This window comes from Rosa rugosa, chromosome 1 (genome assembly GCF_958449725.1).
Source record: "Rosa rugosa chromosome 1, drRosRugo1.1, whole genome shotgun sequence".
NCBI classification, from domain to species: Eukaryota; Viridiplantae; Streptophyta; class Magnoliopsida; order Rosales; family Rosaceae; genus Rosa; species Rosa rugosa.
The window spans coordinates 3,535,614-3,554,764 of NC_084820.1; the positions used below are offsets into that span (position 1 = coordinate 3,535,614).

The 19,151-nt window shown below is 36.8% G+C and overlaps 3 protein-coding genes across 3 annotated transcripts; 2 read left to right on the forward strand and 1 right to left on the reverse strand.

Moving 5' to 3' along the window:
- Nucleotides 1-2,333: 2,333 nt before the first annotated feature.
- On the reverse strand, nucleotides 2,334-5,479 carry LOC133710975 (probable inactive receptor kinase At2g26730). The gene is made up of 2 exons (XM_062137132.1): nucleotides 3,890-5,479; nucleotides 2,334-3,290 (listed from the first exon to the last, which is right to left on the reverse strand). The coding sequence occupies exons 1-2, from the start codon at nucleotides 5,178-5,180 to the stop codon at nucleotides 2,623-2,625; spliced, it is 1,959 nt and encodes a 652-aa protein (XP_061993116.1). The 5' UTR covers nucleotides 5,181-5,479; the 3' UTR covers nucleotides 2,334-2,622.
- Nucleotides 5,480-11,362: 5,883 nt separating this feature from the next.
- Nucleotides 11,363-12,675, forward strand: LOC133727602 (B3 domain-containing transcription factor VRN1-like). The gene is made up of 2 exons (XM_062155157.1): nucleotides 11,363-11,572; nucleotides 12,307-12,675. Exons 1-2 carry the CDS (start codon nucleotides 11,474-11,476, stop codon nucleotides 12,673-12,675), a joined length of 468 nt encoding a protein of 155 aa, XP_062011141.1. The 5' UTR covers nucleotides 11,363-11,473.
- A 2,303-nt stretch (nucleotides 12,676-14,978) lies between these two features.
- Nucleotides 14,979-19,111, forward strand: LOC133726985 (sodium/pyruvate cotransporter BASS2, chloroplastic). The gene is made up of 13 exons (XM_062154615.1): nucleotides 14,979-15,417; nucleotides 15,614-15,722; nucleotides 16,308-16,425; nucleotides 16,566-16,607; nucleotides 16,686-16,799; nucleotides 16,887-16,949; nucleotides 17,251-17,378; nucleotides 17,503-17,584; nucleotides 17,976-18,027; nucleotides 18,114-18,211; nucleotides 18,308-18,466; nucleotides 18,599-18,688; nucleotides 18,780-19,111. The coding sequence occupies exons 1-13, from the start codon at nucleotides 15,309-15,311 to the stop codon at nucleotides 18,855-18,857; spliced, it is 1,242 nt and encodes a 413-aa protein (XP_062010599.1). The 5' UTR covers nucleotides 14,979-15,308; the 3' UTR covers nucleotides 18,858-19,111.
- Nucleotides 19,112-19,151: the final 40 nt, after the last annotated feature.

The following is a 19,151-nucleotide window of genomic DNA, read 5'->3' on the forward strand; positions in this document are numbered from 1 at the left end:
CAAAAACAGAAAAGTTTCGTCCTTAATGAAAAAAGTCAACATTTTTTTGATATTTATAGAAAATTCCCAATTTTCAAATATTCATAACTTATTCATACGAACTCCGAATATTGCGTTCCACATATGCACGAGATCGTATCGACGAGCTCTACAACTTTCATGAAGAAAGTTTTCCCAAATTCTGTACGTATAAGAAGTCACTTTTCAAGACCCCCTAAATAACGTTCGTTTTCGAAATAAAATCGTTCGAACTAATTCCACAACTCCTTCAAGCTTCGTATTCGTGCCCACGCCTACGAAATCATTTCCAAAATGTCATCGGACATTAATTTGAATTTTTCGGGTATTACAAATATAATTAAGAGAAACCCTAGGGTTTAGGCTCTACTGCTAGTAAGTATTAGGTGAAGAGTTGGAAAGAAATGGAGTAGTACTAAATTGATGAAGTAATATATACATGTTATTTTGTGATTAGGTTAACTATACATGGAAAACTTTGGATAATCACAAGGTTAAGGAAACCCAGCCAAGTGTTACTTGCTTAACTGCAAAGAGAGACAGCTTTATCAAATTGAATGGACTCATGGACCACAGAATAATGTTTGTCCAAGAGGCCATGGACCAAGCTTTTGCAGTGTCACCATTATCATTGATTTTTCAAGTTTCCAATCCTTTTTCTTTTGTGGGATGTGGTGTGAAGGACAATCTTCCTGAAGATTTGAAATAGGGTTAATCACAGTACCCCCAATTTCATTCCATATTAGATTGATCATGTCAAATTTCTATTTGGTACTCAAAAGTTTTAGAAAATAAGTGTCGTGCGGATATAACAAATAAACATAATATCGATACGTTCAGAAGAAAAAAAAAAAAACCATAATATTAATATTCAAATAATGAACAACCATAAAATCAAAATGATATGTGTCTTAACTCTTAACTCTTTTTTTGTTACATAAGTTATCCTCAGATTCCACACCAACACAACTACACAAGCACATAAATCTATGAAGCATCTACATCAAAAGTCTCAACAAGAAAAAAGTGATTAGATTAGTGATGTAAAGTCAATTTCATGGTCCACATTCATACTCAACAATGTGCTATGTTTATAACTCCATATCTACCTACAGACACTAATCCTATACAAATTAGACATCTCTTTTATAAAATCTTCAGAATTTTGACTAGTCTTTTGGTACGAAACCTCTAATTCGTAACTGCAATGTGCTTGCATGACGCACAAGAGAATAAAAATTAGCCCTATTTGTGAAATATCAGGGTTGAAATTGACAAATCCTAAATGCCCCTTGAAATCCAACACTAATCACTATAGTCAAAAACACAATTTCATTAGCATTAACATGAGTCCGATATTTTTAGGTCTAGTAATATCAGTCTTTTATTCGTAAGTAGAAGATTCGAAGTTCAACGGCGAAGATTCTCTTATGCACTGATAATATAAGTAATTCAAAACCTATAAGGTGATCTCAATATTTAATATTTATAATTAATATTTTTTTTAATAATTAAGAAATACACTTAATATTATCTAGCCGTTCATTGAATCTATTTATAATACTAATACGGGATATTAACGTATAGTGAGTGCTTAATATTAAGGGCGCGAAAGGAAGACGTTTCCGGAGGAAGATGAAAAAGACGAAAAGAGATATTTTAAAGAATAAAGTGTGGGGACGGTGGTGGCGTAGATCAACGGCTGACATCACATCTGGGTCAAAGGCTCTCTCTCTTTTCTTTTCTGACGAAAAGAAAACACAGAGCGTAAAAAAGCCGGTCAAGCAATCCAGGCTGTTCCACACCCCACCCTATTATTCCTGCACTTACCCCAATAACGCAAACCGGACAAATCCTCCCCCACGTGGCGGCCTTTTGCTGTTCCAATTAGTTTACCCCCCCCCCACCCACATGTAGACCCAAAACCACCGTATACACCGCCGATCGCGGTGGTGCTTCTCAATCATGTGTACTTCGTGGACCTACGTACGGTGCTCAAATCACAGTCATCAGCACTAAATGCAACTTCGAGACTTTTGAGTGTTGCTCAAGACTCACCATTTGAGGCAATTTTGTTGATTAAGAAAATGTTACCAAATTCGTTCATTTGTTTGATACAGATCAATACTCACTTTTGGGTTTTGAGCATGTTATCGAGAGACGGGATGAGCGAGCTGGTTCAGTAGAGTTAAACCTAAGAATTGTAGTTTTTTTTTTTTTGAGAACCAATGAATGTCATTGTTGAACACCCATTTGGGAGTAAACTAATCAAAAGAACCAATTAAGATGAGAAAACTCACAAGAAAAGCCATGTGTATGAGACACTGATTGTGAGAATTTATAAAGAGAACGAATTAAAAAACCCAATTCCAGCAAATATTGTCAAGTTCCAATCAGTCCATGGAACTCCCCCACCCTCCCAACATCATCAACAAATTAAAAAAACCCCTCCCACCTATAAAAATCATTGCAAAAAATTAAAAAAGAAAAAACCAAAATTAAAACTAAAAAAAAAAAAAAAAACAGATATTGGCACCAACCGAACCCATACCGACCTTCCATTTCCAATCCCTTTACATTTGTCCCTTCTTTTTTAAGACTCTTTTAAGGTGTGGGTGTGACACTTGGTGGGGTCCTGGACCCTTGGGGAGGCGTATGACCGTCTGATCCCTTTGACGGGTCATCCGACGACTGTCGTAACCCGTCGTCGGTTTCGGCCCGGTTCATGTCCTCAATCATACGGACCACCTCCTGCATTGCGGGCCGTTGATCGGGGACCGTGGACACACAAGCCATGGCTATTTGCAAAAGCTGAACCATCTCCTCCTCAATGTTTTGGTACCTCATTAGCTCCACGTCGAACACCTCAGCGGTCCATTCCTCACGGACCACGGACTGGACCCACCTCGGTAGGTCAATTCCCTCTTCTCCCAAGGAAGCCTGATTGGGTGCTTTCCCCGTTAATAGCTCTAACAACAACACCCCAAAGCTGTACACGTCGGACTTGAACGTGACCTTTCGGGTCTCCACCACCTCCGGAGCGCGGTAGCCCGCGACCCGGTTGGGCGGGGTGGAGGTCCCGAACAGTGGGTTCAGCCCGAAGTCTGAAACTGTCGCGTCGTGATCGGGTCGTAGCAGGATGTTGGAAGACTTAATGTTGCCGTGGACCACTTTACCCGCCACGTGGAGGTGCGCTAAGCCTCTCGCGGCACTTAGCGCGATTCTCATCCGGTTGTCCCAGTCCAGTGGGGTGCGACCTGAGCCTCTACTCCCTGCAACCAAAAAAAACCAACAGTTCAGGCCACCATGGTTAGTTTCGTAACTTCACCTTCCTCTCTTTTTGGGCGTGAGAGTCACACTTTCTAAAAAGAACATAGAGCCAAAGTTAAAATGATGTCGGTCACCGGTGACCACCCTGGTGAATCATGGTCACCACCGGTTTTTTTTTTTTTTTTTTTTTTAAGGAACAAAAAAACAATGAAACCGAAAGAGCAGCTTCCACACAAAGAATGTTGGTAAAGAAAACGGCAATGGAAATCAACAAAAATTCATAGTGAAATACATTCCGCCTAATATTCCTCTGGACGAATATATAAATACAGGGTCGGATAATTAAATATAACTATAATTGACAAATTTCAAGGCTGAAAATCTGAAACAGCACAACCTCCACCATCAAAGAATATTAATTATCCCAGAAAAAAAATTAAGGTATGCATTCACAATCAATGACCAAACCCTGAAGCGCATTCATTCTTAAACATAGAATAACATAAAATCAAACCCAGAATTCATTATTTTAATTTCTGCTCTAAATTTTTATATATTGAAAAGAAAAAATAAAATAGGAAGATGAAATTAGAAATCGTACCGTGAAGAAGAACAGACAAGCTACCGGCGGTCATGTAATCGTAGACGAGGAGTTTCTCATCTTTAGAGAAGTAGAATGCCCTCAATGGAACCACATTTTCGTGCTTGATTTTACCCAGAACCTCCATTTGCATATCGAACTCTTTTTTGGTCACCACCACGTCTTTTAGCCTCTTCACCACCACCGTGGTTCCTTCTTCCAGCACCGCCTTGTACGACGTCCCGACGCTTCCTTTGCCCAGAACCTCGGCCGAGGCCCGCAACAAGTCTTCTAAGTCGAAGCTGTAAATCCCGCCGTTGAAGAAGACCAGCTTGTTCCTCTCCGCCTCGGTAGACGCGCCGGTGATGTCGTCCTTGGAGGAAGACGTTCCGGCCTCCGCCGCGGTGACGGAGCGTGCCGCGGTGACGGGAGGTTTGGGAGACTTGGGGGAGTGTTGACGGCGGCGTTTTCTGAGGCAGAGCAGGAGAATCAGAAGTAGAAGGCAGAAACCCAAAATGGAACCCACTACGATGGCGATAATGGCGGCGGTGGAGAGCTTTTTGGACTTGTTGTGGGCTGGGACTATCGGCGGAGTGACGGGCGCCGGTGCGGGTGCTGGGAAAAATGGATTACACGACCGCAATGGGCCGCCGCATAGATCTAAGTTTCCGGTGAATGCGGAACTTGGGAACTTGGCTAGGCTCGTAGGGATCGAGCCATTGAGCTTGTTGTTTGAAACGTTGAAGCTCTGCAATTTACCAGTTGAGATGCTGGGCAAAGCGCCGGAAAACTCATTGTTTTGTAGAAAAAGTCCGGTCAGCTGCGTGAGATTGTTGACCGAAAAAGGGATTGAGCCGGTGAAGTTGTTAGAGCTGAGATCGAGCCGGTTCAGCCTCGCCAAGAGAGTCAACCCGGGCGGAAACTGGCCGGACAACTCATTATCTTGGAGGTAGAGATTCCGAAGCACTGTCAAGTTGGCGAAATCGGGCGGCACTGAACCGGTGAGCTTATTGGATCGAAGACTGAGAACTCGGAGCTGACTCAGCCGGCCGAGGGTGTTGGGTGGAATAGGACCCACAAGCCCAACACCGGGAAGGTGAAGTGATTCCACATACGACTGATTCCCATCGCACCTCACTCCCACCCAGCTGCAGGCCGAGACCGAATTGTTCCACTGTACCCGGTTCGCGTGTGGCGTCTGATTTATGAACGCGAGCAAGGCTTGCTTGTCCTGCGTCGGCTCCGAAGTGACCCGACCCAGGAGCAGAAACGTAGCCAAAAACCCAACCACGCATCTAAATCTTACACTCATCTCTCTCTCTCTCTCTCTCTCTCTAGGCTATAGCTATATCTTCAAAAAAACAAAAAATGTGGGGGTTCTAGGGACTTAATTTTTTTCCCCTATAAAGGGGCGGGCGGGTTTCTCACGGCGGTTTTGGATGAAACAGATGATTTTCCGGCGAAATCCCATGAGAGAGCGATGGGGAGTAGAGAGTGAGGTGGGTGGTGGTGACTTGTGAGGGAGAGAGAGAGTTGAGTGCTTTGTAAGAGACAAGGTATCACGAGGCCAATGGAGAAAAAGTGAGGAAACAATAAAGCTGAGAGAAAACAGAAGCAGTAGTAAGCTGGCAGTAGTGGAAACGTTTACATTAATAATTTATTGTCGTATTTAATTAAAATCAAAGAAATTACAAATATAACGTCCTTTGATTTTGTCTACAAGGACTAGATAAAAGGCGCGTGGGTTGTGCCAGGCTCGCCTTGTGGCAACAACCAGGGAATAATTTGGCCTGCGTGAATCCAAGTCCGGTGGAAGACAGCTCAAACAAGCAGCCTCACCTTTTAATTAATTAAAAAAAGGTTTTTAATTAATTAGTTAGTAATTCGTCGTATAACACATACTGCCGTATATATATATATATTTGTGCTGAATACTTTTGTTATATAATACTTTCAGCTTCATACTCATGAAATTTTTAATATTTTTGAAGCCAAAAATATTATATAAGTACTATATATGATTTTTATATTATTTTCTAGTAATCTACATATATTAGTGAACAGTAATTGATATAAATTAATATTTGAAATTAAAATACTAATTAATTAATTAAAAATATTCTACATAATTTTTTAATAAACTATTTGATAAAATGTCTGAAAATACATGTACATATTTTGTACGTATTATACACCCTCCCATATTTTATTAATTATGACATTTTATTTGTACTTGATAATATGTGTGAATGACTTTTTTTTTGTTTTTTATCATCGAATTAATTGAATAGGTTGGTATAGTGAGAACACCGTAAAATAATATTAAAAGTAAGAGACTCTATTAAGCGAAATACATAGACTTAATTTTACCCCGACCATTCACTCACGTGAATTTTACTCTTGTTAAAGTGTTAAAAAGTTGTGACATTCTACCCTTCATTGACCCTTAAAAGGGAAAGTGGATTCCACGCGCCGCTGAGGAGGCAAAAAGGGTTCATGGGTGGCTATAAGTTGGGTGCGTCTTTCATGTGAGGGAAATGTAGGATTCACATCTTATCTGATGAGGACAATCAAACCATGGGCTCCGGTGATCTGACGGTTTTATCTCTAAATAGATGATTATTTTTCCATCTCTAAATAGTAAGAATTGTGAGGGCTTTTGTTTTTTTGGCTTGTGTTGAGGTTAAATCAAAGTGAGGAACTGAGGATGTAACAAGTCAACCCGAAAATCAAGCTTGTCAGTCCTGCTTTTGACGAGTGTGGAGTTAAGTTAGACTTTGGGTAGGATATATGAGTAAAACACTAAAATTAGCATGTATTTATGTTCGTTGCATATTTAGATTCGATTTCATATTTTTTGTTTGGAATTTACATGTCTCAAATTAGAAACGAGTTTTGAGAGTGATTACAAAAAGTTAATTATTCAAACAACAGAGATAGAGGGTAATATTGACGATGCACGCATTGTGGTGATAGATTGTAGAAATAAAGTCATGCAACGAAAATTGATCGGGCATTCAAATATTGTAAAATTTTAATGTATTGAAACTTAAATGCCAAAATGAAATCTCTCTATTGTTAGTAGAATTGTAATTAGTAAATACTATTGATGTGATCATTTATGATAGGATGTCAAAGTCAAATAGTAACAAATTAAGTTACTAATTAATCAGTCAAACAAAATCATTTATATTTTCATAAACATGCCAAGTTACCAATTCAGAATTAGCTCCTAATTTATTGAAGTTCATAATGGTATCATCTCTTTTTTTTTTTTTTTTTTTTATCTTACAGTATCTTACAAATCAAAAGTTATAAAAGAAAACGAAACGTTAGCGTATATGTTTTTTTTTTTTTTTTCCAATTTCTATCATTCCAATTCAAGTTCATATTAATTCATCGACCCAACTACAACCCTTAATTAAGCATCAAATATATCGTTCTTTTCCTATCTTTTTCGTTCATCCATGAGTACATATTATACTGTTCATCGTAACCTATGTTATGAGTAGCTAGGATTTTTTACATGATTATTCTGTTCTTCCTTGAGAGCATCTTTAGCAGACTCTTTATTGTGACTCTTTAGCTATTTTGGAGAGCATGTTTAGCTTTTTATCTATTTTAGCAGCTGCACCAGACTCCTAAGTGGCTCTCTATTATAACTTTTAGCTATCTCGCTCCTAAATATAGAGAGCGGGATGAGGCTCTCTATAATTTAAAACATTCCTTTTAAGTTATTTTATGTAATTTATAAATACATTTAAACTATTTAATATTTATTTAAAAAATAATATAAATTCAAAACTAGCTAAAATAGAGAGCATTGATGCAGACGTAATTCTAAAGTGGCTAGCTAAAATGACTTTTTAGCTACTTTAACTAAAATTTGACTCAAAAATGGCGTATTGCTAAAGATGCTATGAATTCCTTAAGTTTTTCATCAATTTAATTAGGAGTAGTATCTGTCATCGCACGTATGTTTGGTATGAATGTATGATCCAATAAGTAAATAATTCATTTGAACTGTCAAATCTCACCAACTCGAGTAGGCAACTTTATGCAAATTAAGTACCAACAATTTTTCATTCAATTAATCCCCAAGCAAAATTTTATATAATTTATACCTAATCTGTAGTAATTTGCCTTAAAAACATATGAAATGGGTGGGTAACCAAACTATAATACCTTTTACTGTGTATGGTAAGGAATAATTGGCTTTCTTAATTATTTCCTTTTCGACCTAAAAGAGAAGCAAAGAAAAAACAAAGGTGGTTATGAATTTTTCGTTTTGTAAAAGACAAAGTGAAGTAGTAAACTAAACACCTCTTCAGTTCATCATCTCGGTGTGAATCGAAAACAGCCATCGATGAAGACAAGAAGGTTTCGACGAACCCTAATTGGCCAAAGCAAAAGAGTGATGCAACAACTCTCCAAAAGCTGGGATGTAATATACATGAAAGTCGTTAGAGCTTGCTAGCTGCATGTGCATATATGAAGCTGCATTTTGAGCTAGGGCTGGTGCATAAGACACATTGCTAATAGGGTAAAGTACCCCAAAACCATGCATATGGGTCCTTCAGATAAGGTTTAAACCTTATCTGAAGGACCCATATTTTGCGGGTTTCAGCTGTCTGATAGACTCCACTTTGATGTCCTGATGTTCATGTCTAGGGTCGAACTTAAAAATTACACTTGTTTTCACTATTTACTAACAGATTTTGTGGGTTAAACCGAAATGACCCGCTAATGAATGAATGTTTAGTAGGTTAGCTCATTACCATTATCGAACTAAAACATGTATGTTGACCGAAAACATGTGTTCACTAGCTAACTGCCGTTTTGGAATTTGCAGATTTGGGTCGATTAACGAGTTGCTAACTCTATGCCATGCTTGTTGAGAATCATCATCGTGTTCATGTCAATGTTTGGATTTTTGTTTTTCTATCTGGTGTAATAATAAGCTGTTAAAGGCTAAAAAAGAAGAGGAATAAACCAGCTAGCGTAGATATAGGGCCAGCAATGAATCAATGATCGATATCATTTTGATGATGATGATGGAATTGATGATCGATGAGGACCAAGTCCAGCAAGCAACCGGCAAGGATTGATTCTCGATCATAATGTTAAAAGCCATATGGCAGAAATGATACAGTTTCCCACAGCAAACTGTCCCTACGTGGGTATGATGATTCAAGGAGCGCTTGAGAAAGAACACAAGTAAGAAAGGACTGCAAAGATGCGAAGAAAGAAGATATGTTCGGTGAATTGACTAGGAGAGATTTAAACAATATCAATCGAGCAAACAAAAACAAAAAAACTGTTTACTAGCTCCTTCTTGTGAGTTTATTTTTATTTTATTTTATTTTATTTATAAAAAAACGTCATTTTGCGTGTATATATTATATATATGTTATCATTTTGTTTCTCAAATACTACACTTCTTGATGCATTGTTAGTTTTTTAGACAGATTCCGCACATTAAAAAATATTTAAAAGAACAACAATCCTTGGACTTTAAGAATGCCCAAAAGAAAATTGAAACTCAATATTAATTGAATGTGGCGCTCTACAAATCGTTTGCAATTTAACGATTTTCAGCTTTGAAATTTCAATATTCAAAAACACGGTAAAACTTTAGCTTGAAATCAGCAGATACATTAGTCCCCGGCCCCCTCACCCATATCACACATCCACAGAGAACTGATAATAAATAAAAATCTCAAGTGGTATATATGGTATATCAAGCGAAGACAGGTTAGATGTCTTATGTCTATTAACATATACCAACCAAATGGCGAAGCCAAAGTCCAAAGACATCGATCATGTGACCACGTGTTTCACTCCCAATTCTCACTCTCTTTAATATAAACAAGAAAAACACATTGCATTTTAGTCTTTTTGGTCTACATAGAATTATTGATACAGTACCTGATTGTAGAAAGAATATATAGGTTGATCTTTCTGTGTTTCCTCCATAATTGATTCATTTTCTTTTTATGTATCATGCTCCATTTCTGTTATCTACTGCAAAATATTCATGTTATGGCAGTACTCTCGATCTCTGTCTCCGACAGCTAACAATAACAAGTTTCTAATTACTAATGTAACTTGATAAGCAAACAGAGTGAGGGTAAAGATTCACAAATGCGTTAATAGGGATGAAGTGTTTTGGATAAGCAAAACAAGCTAACGTACATGGATGTTAGCTTTTATGCTAAAAAAGAACAATTCATGAATGTATCACCACCGGAATGCATGGAGCTACCTACATATCCTCGGAAGATAGATGGATTTTCAAGATTAATCAACTTACATCTATATGTCAATTATGAAGTTCAGATTAGTGGATGGAGCCATGAATGCGCTAGCTCATGATGAACTGATCGACACATAAACGTGCTGACGTGCATGCATGTTGTTCCTCGCACAACTGAACAATTGCATTTCCTGGTAGTTAAAGGAATTAAACTCGTCTGGATTCTGGAGGTGTAATCGATTAATTGAACAACCTCTGTGAGTTTAATTCGTATCTTTACTAATCGTCTGGATCAAGTTACGGATTGTGTATTTTTGATAAATCATTAAATCACTTACCTATATATGTATATAGCATATATTAGTATAGCTAGGTAGGTAGTACGTACGACATGCATTGCTGATTGCTCTAGTTTAAATGTGGTCTGTAGCCTCCATCAATATACACCTAGCTACTATAGAAATCCTGGAATCCTTAATCCCAGAAACAAAAAAACGAAAGAGTACCACATAGGAAGCTCTCAAGAAATTAAATTGTTGGTTCTCACTTCTCAGATCTTGATGTGGCACACATGGGGCGATCAATCTGTTGGATATCCCATGATCCTACTAGAAAATGATGTTGCAGTGATGAAGAGTTCTATTAGGAGATGTAATAGTGGAGTTGTTTCTCAGTTGGATTTTCAGTTTTTCTACATGTTTAGACTAAGTGGATGTTTGTGCCCAAAATGCATATTGTTTTGGTATTATATTAAAAGTAGAACAAGAAACTTGATTCTGTATGCAGTTTTATGTGGGATGTTGTGGAACAGATTTGTGGTCGTTGTAGGGCTTCTTTACTCAAATTGTAAGAACAAATGCATTAAAACCAAAGCAGACCCAACAGTCACCACTCACCACTCACCAGAGGCTATCAGAAAATTAAAACTAGTCTGTGCAGAATCAAAGGGACAGAGGAACTTGACACGAGAAAAGGGTAGGCAATTTATGAAGGATTTTACCAGCAAAGTGACAGAAGCACAAAATGAGAAACCAAACAGGCTTTGCATTTATCAAGCTTATCCAGATTTCAGAGTAGTGCTTTGAATTGAAGCATTTATTTTTGAACCAATGGTTTTTGCTGTACTATGTCCTTGTTCTCAGTGAGTATGTTCATTTCAGCTCTTTCTAATTTCTTCATTTATTACTAATTATTTTCATGTTTCGTTTCACCCTTTTTGTGTATATATTGCTCTGTTGGTTTTCTAGGCTTTTATACTTTCATTTTCTTGTTGAGCCTTGCTGTTTCTGGTGCCCAAAGGAGCAAAGCTTATTCAGACCCCAAAAAGAAGAGGTAGCAAAGCTAACTCTATGATGAGTTCTTGCAGCAGAAGAAGAGAGGATGAAGGCTCTGAAAATCCAGGCTTCTACAAGTGTGTTGATTACTCAGTTCTTTCAACAGGGAAGCTTGTATGTTCCCTCAACTTCTTCGTAATCTTCTTTCTTTTAGATAGATTTTCTTCACTTTTGGAAAGCTGAAACCTTTATATGTTTCTCTAAGCAAAAAGATAGAAACTTCACATGCAATTTCACTTTCTTGTGTTCTTTTTGTGTCGTAAAAGTTCTCTGCTTGTAAATCTGTCATTACCGTTTGTGGGGTTTTGGATTTGGCCACTAAATTAGGTTTTTAAATGCAAGCCAAAGAAATAGACAAGATCAAATATTATAGTGGGTATTGTAGTCTTCTCTGGTGCAAGATTTTTGGCTCATCTATGGTGACTGTTGCTTGATATGATCTTTTATTATCTCCTTAGTAAATTAGTCTATATCTTGTATGTTGAACTTAATTGGCTAATTATTGTCATTTTAGGTTATGAAACGCATGCTAGTCCTCTAATGAGTCCTTAAAACCCAACCTCGACTGAATGCAACATAAAATCTAAAGAATCTGTCAACTGGTCAATGTACTTACTTCTTTATGCCTAGTTTGTATCCCACTTTATTCATTATCATTATTGGAGTACAAGTTTCTGCATGTTTGAGATAATCACATAACTATGATCAAAGGAAAAAAGAAAAGAAACAGGAGAGACATATAAGTTGCTTGTGCTTTTCTCAGTGATCAAGATATAAGTTGTTTGCTCTATATTCTGGTCTTAATATAATTTATATATTGAGAATTGATTCAAACACTTTTGTTACAGAAAATCCCCCAAGATTTTTGTGAGAATTTTGAAGTAAAGGTGCCTCATCAGTGCAACCTTGAGACTTTTTCTGGATCTTGGCTTGTTGGTTTGAAAAGGATTAGTGGAGAGTTCTTCTTCAAAAAGGGTTGGAGGGAATTTGTAGATGGAAATTGTTTGAAACTAGGTGAATATATAGTCTTGCAGTACATTGGACATGCAAAGTTCAATGTTGAAATTTATGGGCTCAATCACTGCAATAAGGTGTCAAGGGCTAGGAAAAGTGACAGGCTTCTTGATGATCATGATGTGATTATTGTGGACTCTGATTCAGATTCTGAAATTGAGTTTCCTAGTAAGTTTCTTTATCAACTGACAAACTTAATTTAATCGAAACTTTTCAGAAATCTGCCCTAACTTTTTTAATGTATGCAGGGGAACCGGTTTGTGGGAGAAAATTGTCAAGGAGAGGTAGACCTCGTAATTTAGCCACCGTAAACCGTTCTGGAAATCCCTGCTTCAGTGTCCAGATGTGCCAGACTCATGTGACCAAGGGACCATTGGTATGAAACATGAACTCAACATATTGATGCATATATATATCAAACTTGTTTTTCTGACCAAGTATATCAGTGCTTGTGATTACCAATCCCCAGTATCCTTATATTGATTCAACTTTAAAAACAAAAGAAGAGGCATTGCATTACTTTGAAAAGTTTCATACTTTTTGGTATCAGATTAGATTGATGTACCTTGTTTATCTAACTTTTGCAGCTCACACCAAGGAGCTTCATGAGGAACACACACAAGCCAAAGAAAGTTGAGCTTCAAGTTGGAGACATGGTCTGGGAGGTGAACTGGATCCATCCTTACCAGAAGTCTAGTAGGTTCAGTGGAGGCTGGCTACGTTTCGTGAGCCATAACGGATTGCAAGAGGGAGATTTCTGTGACTTTGAGCTGATATCGAAGACAAATGAGGTTGTGGTGATGAACGTTTCTATTAGGAAAATGTAGTATTTGAGTTCTATTAGGAAAATGTAGTATTTGAGTTATTTTTCAGTTTGGAGACATTAGCTACTAATTTCTTATGCGGTTTAGACTAAATGGGATGTTTGTGTAACAAGGGCACCTTGTTTTGGTACATTCAGAAGAACACAAAACATTGATTCTGTATGCATTATTCTGTAGGATATGGAATGGTATTGTGCTTTTAGATTTGTGTTTGGATTATACCTTTGCCTTTCAACTTCAAGGAGAATATTGGACTCCCTCCATTCTTTTGCTAATATGTATCTAATGATTCTATATAATTGTAGCAAAGACAGAGCAAAACAGAGTCCAATATTCATCAAGAAACTCAAGCAGGACAAATGAAGATAATCCATGCATAGAACAGAAGCAACTAGAGTAGGAAATGGGCTGATTCCTCAAAGTTTCTGGAAAAAAAAAAAAAAGATTCACAGTATGGGTTTTAGACATGTCAGAGGCCCCTTACCAAAGGCCGGTTTTGATAAAATACTAGTTTCATTCTTTCAAGTTTCAACGTTATAGTAACACTTTTGTCTTTTTTTTTTTTTTTTTCTTTTCTTTTTGGACAATTATATGACGAGGAGTTTTAAATACACACCCCTAATTACTTAATACACACTCTTTACTCAATACACATACCATTTAATTTCTCATTCTAATAATTTACTAAATACACAACTCAAATTACCTAAAATATCTTTTAACTAAAAAACCATGAAATACACTATTATTTAACTACATTAAGGCTACTATTTAATTTGATTAATATATATAATTAACCATATTAATTACTTATGTTAGTTATTGAGGAATCCATAAGGATTCATTATTGTTCCCTTCAAATAGATGCTTAGAAATAGGTTTTGTATTATTTGAGTTCTCATTCACCAAACACAGAAACACCCTATTGATCAAGTATAAAATTTTGAGTCGAACATTCAACCAAAACTGTATCAGTAGTTTCTCCACGAGTCCACGATGGCAAAACTACGAAGTTGTCATTAGATGGTCAAATAAATTAACAATTACAAAATTTTATACCTATGATGTTTTATATTAGATAATAAATTGACTAGCTAATCATAACTTTTAGGAAAAAAAAAAAGAACTAAAAAGTGGGAGTAAAGCGATATGTTATAAAAAGACTTAATGCCATTGATTTTGAAATCCTAAATTATATGGTCTCTCACCCCATTTAATTACAATTTATTTAAGGAAAATTTAAATTAAATGATTTCTAACTTTATTTTTATTTTAAATGAGGATGTCATTTACAGAAGTTCATTGTATTTATAATTATAAAATAATATAAGGAATATATGATTATTATTATTTTTCTTCTAATACATAAATGTCTATTTTGGTAATTTAATCTACCTATAAAATATGATTTGAAATATAAAATAATAGAGATATGTATTAAGTAGTTTGGGGTGTGTATTTAAAATTTCTCTTATATGACACCTTGTCAAATTGTTCGTTTTTTTTTTTTTTTGAGAAACAAATTGTTCGTTTCTTACACTCGAACAAATCTTTTTTGTAATTTTTTTGATTTGATTGTTATGTTCATGAGGCCAAAAATGTGTACTTTTGATTCGAAAACTCTGTTTTGTTCCACCATTTTCTGTCAACTCTTTAACACTAAAAGCCGAAAGGCTTTCGTTATCTGCTGGAAAGTTGCACATCAGACATCAGAGTTGTGGGAGCTCCAGGTCTACCGTGTAAATATCTGTCACTTACGTCAGCTGCAAACCAATCAAGCTTGGCTGTCGACTTTCGGATGAGGCTAGATTTCCTTTGACAGATTATAGATATGTGTATCTCATTGGTTTCCACGACCGCCAACAACACAAACCCATTAAGCATTTTGGAGCCAAGCTCCATATGCAAACACTCCAATCTCCTACTTCACTATCCCAAGTTTAAATTCAAACCCCATAACCCCATTACCCTTTTGATCTTTTCCTGTTTATTGAATCCCCTAGTTTGACCTAATGGCTTCCTTGTCTAGATTTGCTCTCAAAGATCTCAAGTTACACACTTGTGAAGCTTACTATAGGCAAAGCTCTTCTTTATCTTCAAGGAGGCTCCCAACCCATCTTGGTATGTTTGACTTCTGTGTTTTTTCCTTTCTGGGATTGTGTTTTCTGTGCTTTTTGGCAATTGGGTTTAGTTTATTTGGTGATTTGGGAGCAAGAGTTTAATTCTTTTCAGTGTTCCCATCATGTGGGAATTGTGACAGTTCATTGTTTACCTCTGTTTCAAGTATTTTACTTTTCGAAAATTGATTGGTTTTCAGATGTAAGAGGTGAAATTTCTGTGCTTGAGAAGGGAAGAAGTTGTGCAATTCAAAGCAAGACATGGAGTCCGATTGTTGCTGCCGGTTCTTCAATAGTTCAAACTTCAAGGTGTGTGATCTAGTGTTGTTTTGATAGTGATTGATAAAATGAGCATATATGTTGATTGTTGATATGATCAAGTATAGCCTTTATTGATTAATATGCTGGTTTGTGGGAACAATAAGTTACCGTAGTTCACTTTTTAAGCAGACCCGAATAAGCTACATTGCTGTTCTTTAGTTAGAGTTGGTATATACCAAAAGGAGAAGACAGAGCTCTTAATTTTTCAGAGAACTTGGCTGAAGCAATTTCGATAGCCCTATAGTTCTTAGTTGCTCTCAGTTTAATATGTTATTTGTTGTCAAATCCAAGTTAACTTATGTTTAGTTAAATCTTCACTCTTACTGTGATCAGGTTTGTATTGCTTTCCTAAATTCTTTTGATTTTTCTTTTTTCTGACCCAACCCACCAGATAGTACTTACCACTAACCAGTAATGCGTCCAAAACGTAAAATGTCTTCATTTAGCAACTAATTACAGAGATGGCTGCTCTTTTCATGCATTTTTAGGACTTCTTTATTTCGATAAGTAATCTGCGCTTCCTGATTAGTTACCAGTCAGTTCTACATTCTTTATATATTACTTGTATTGTAGGAACTCCAAAGTTCTGTGCAAGGCTGCAGCAAATGCATCTGGAGATCTTCCCAATCCTACTGGAATGAGCCAGTATGAGAGAATAATTGAAACTTTGACAACTCTATTTCCTGTATGGGTAGGTATCACATTACACTAATGAATATAATTACTATGATCCTGTTTTCTCTATTCAGACTTTCTTAAGCATACTTCTCTTCTGAACAATGTCGATCTCTGGAAAGACTTGCGAATTTAATTTCTACTTCCATGAAATAGGTCATATTGGGCACCATTGTTGGGATCTACAAACCATCTGCTGTAAGATCTATTTGCATACTCTTTTATCTATGACATATCAACTAGAGTATATCTAGCCTAATGTCGGGGTTCCTACAGGTTACTTGGTTGGAGACAGACCTTTTTACCCTTGGCCTTGGTTTCCTCATGCTTTCTATGGGTTTGACGTTAACTTTTGAGGATTTTAGACGATGCTTGCGTAATCCTTGGACTGTGAGTAGCATCTGCTTTCATTTAAGTCGGTGAACTTTGACAGATAGAATTAGCTAGTTGTAATGGTTATTAAATTTTATGCTGCAGGTTGGTGTAGGATTTCTTGCTCAGTACATGATCAAACCCTTACTAGGCTTTGTCATTGCCCTGGTAAAGATTTATGGCTTTTGTGTAATTTACTCTTGAAATGTAGTTTTCCTATGGAGTTTTTCTTTTATACCATTTGAGATCATATAACAGGTATTAGATTAGTATGTTCTGCAATTATATGTAAATATTTTGCTATTACAGACCTTAGCACACCTGCTCATTCTTACCTCCCTTATTTTATGATCCTCTCTTCCCCTACAAAAAGGGGGAAGGTGGCTGGTTCTTCATATAAACATATTTTGGATGGTACAATGATGAACACGACCTTCTAGTGTATTCAAGACTTTTTCTCTCTTTTCAGACGCTAAAGCTTTCTGCACCTATTGCTACTGGTCTTATTTTGGTCTCCTGCTGTCCTGGGGGTCAGGCATCAAATGTTGCAACTTATATCTCAAAGGGGAATGTTGCACTATCTGTTCTCATGACAACGTAAGTTGCATGCCATATAATTGTCTGAGAAGTTTATAGTTGTCTATCAAACAAAAATCTATAGCTTTTGCTGTATCTGAACATCATGTATTAAATTATTGATTATCTTGTGGACTTTGTGTAGGTGTTCAACAATAGGAGCTATTGTTATGACACCTCTTCTTACCAAGCTGCTTGCTGGCCAGCTTGTTCCAGTTGATGCTGCGGTAAGTTCAAACATGATGGATAATAAGTGCGATACTGATGATCAACCAACATACTTAATCCATCTGTTCTTATGTATATCTGGTCATAGATACCATGTGATTTCAGAACCAATAATGAACAAAAGTTGTTTACGCACTTCTCTTACCCCAACCTATAGGATTCATTTTTCATCAGTTATGGGGCTGCAGTATGATAAAGTATGGTAAAGGGGATTCAACTATATTAGTAACAAAATGAAACATTATTCAATATTATCTAAACTAAAGTAAAAAGATAACGACATTATCTTTATGAAGGCTCGTTTTACTACTTTGCAGTAGGATCGAAGATTCTCAGTACTACTTATACAGAGGTATTGACTTTGATATCTTTGTATTATCCTCTTTGCAGGGCCTAGCACTCAGCACTTTCCAAGTTGTTTTAGTGCCAACGATTATTGGAGGTAACTTTTAGTTATCATCAGAATATAAAAATGCATCTAGACATTTATGATATAATCTTCACTGGAGTACCTGCTTCATGTGACAGTACTGGCAAATGAGTTCTTCCCACAGTTCACTTCAAAAATAAGCTCAGTGACACCTTTGGTTGGAGTAATTCTCACCACTCTTCTCTGTGCGAGCCCGGTAAGTTCGCAAAATATATTGGATTGAGTAATTCACAATGGAAGTTTCAGTGGATATAAGTCTAATGAGGTAACTTTAATTCTTATCATTTTATAGATTGGACAAGTTTCTGCAGTCTTGAAAGCACAAGGACCGCAATTAATACTCCCGGTGGCTGCTCTACATGCTGCTGCATTTGCCATTGGCTATTGGATTTCAAGGATATCTTTTGGTGAATCCACTTCTCGTACCATATCCATAGAGTGTGGGATGCAGGTAAAACATATTCTCTGTCAGTATTTCCTTACTGCTTCCCCGTGGTGTTAGCCAAGGACGAACAAGATCATTGATCATATTTCCTACATGGAAGTACCCTCTAATCTACGGTTTTGGTAATTTCATTTGCAGAGCTCGGCCCTTGGGTTTTTACTAGCTCAAAAGCATTTTACAAACCCCTTAGTTGCTGTCCCTTCTGCTGTCAGTGTTGTTTGCATGGCGGTATGTCTCTTTAAAATCTCTCAAGTTGAGTTATGGGGGGTTTCTCCGAACTACTAACTAAATTTTATTCTCGTAATTGTTCAACTTACAGCTCGGTGGCAGTGGTCTCGCTGTGTTTTGGAGAAACAAAGGCCTTCCGGTTGATGACAAAGATGATTTCAAGGAATGAGAAGTAGCCTCATCTTTTGCTAGTTAGGGATGGTTTTCTTTCATTAATTATAAGGTCATGTTTGCATTATTAGACATCAGTTTTTTTGTGATTTGAAACGGTAAAGGATGAGAGGGAAGGGGTTTTCTTTGTTCTAGATTTTGGAAATAATTGAAGGCTTATTTTTTTGTGTGGCAAATGTCGTGCCACAATCCAGGTTTTCTTGTTTACACTTTACAGTACCAGCAGCTATTGGTGATTAGCATTGAGTGTGACCTGTGACTATGTTTCTGGTATGGTTTTGGTGCTTAATTA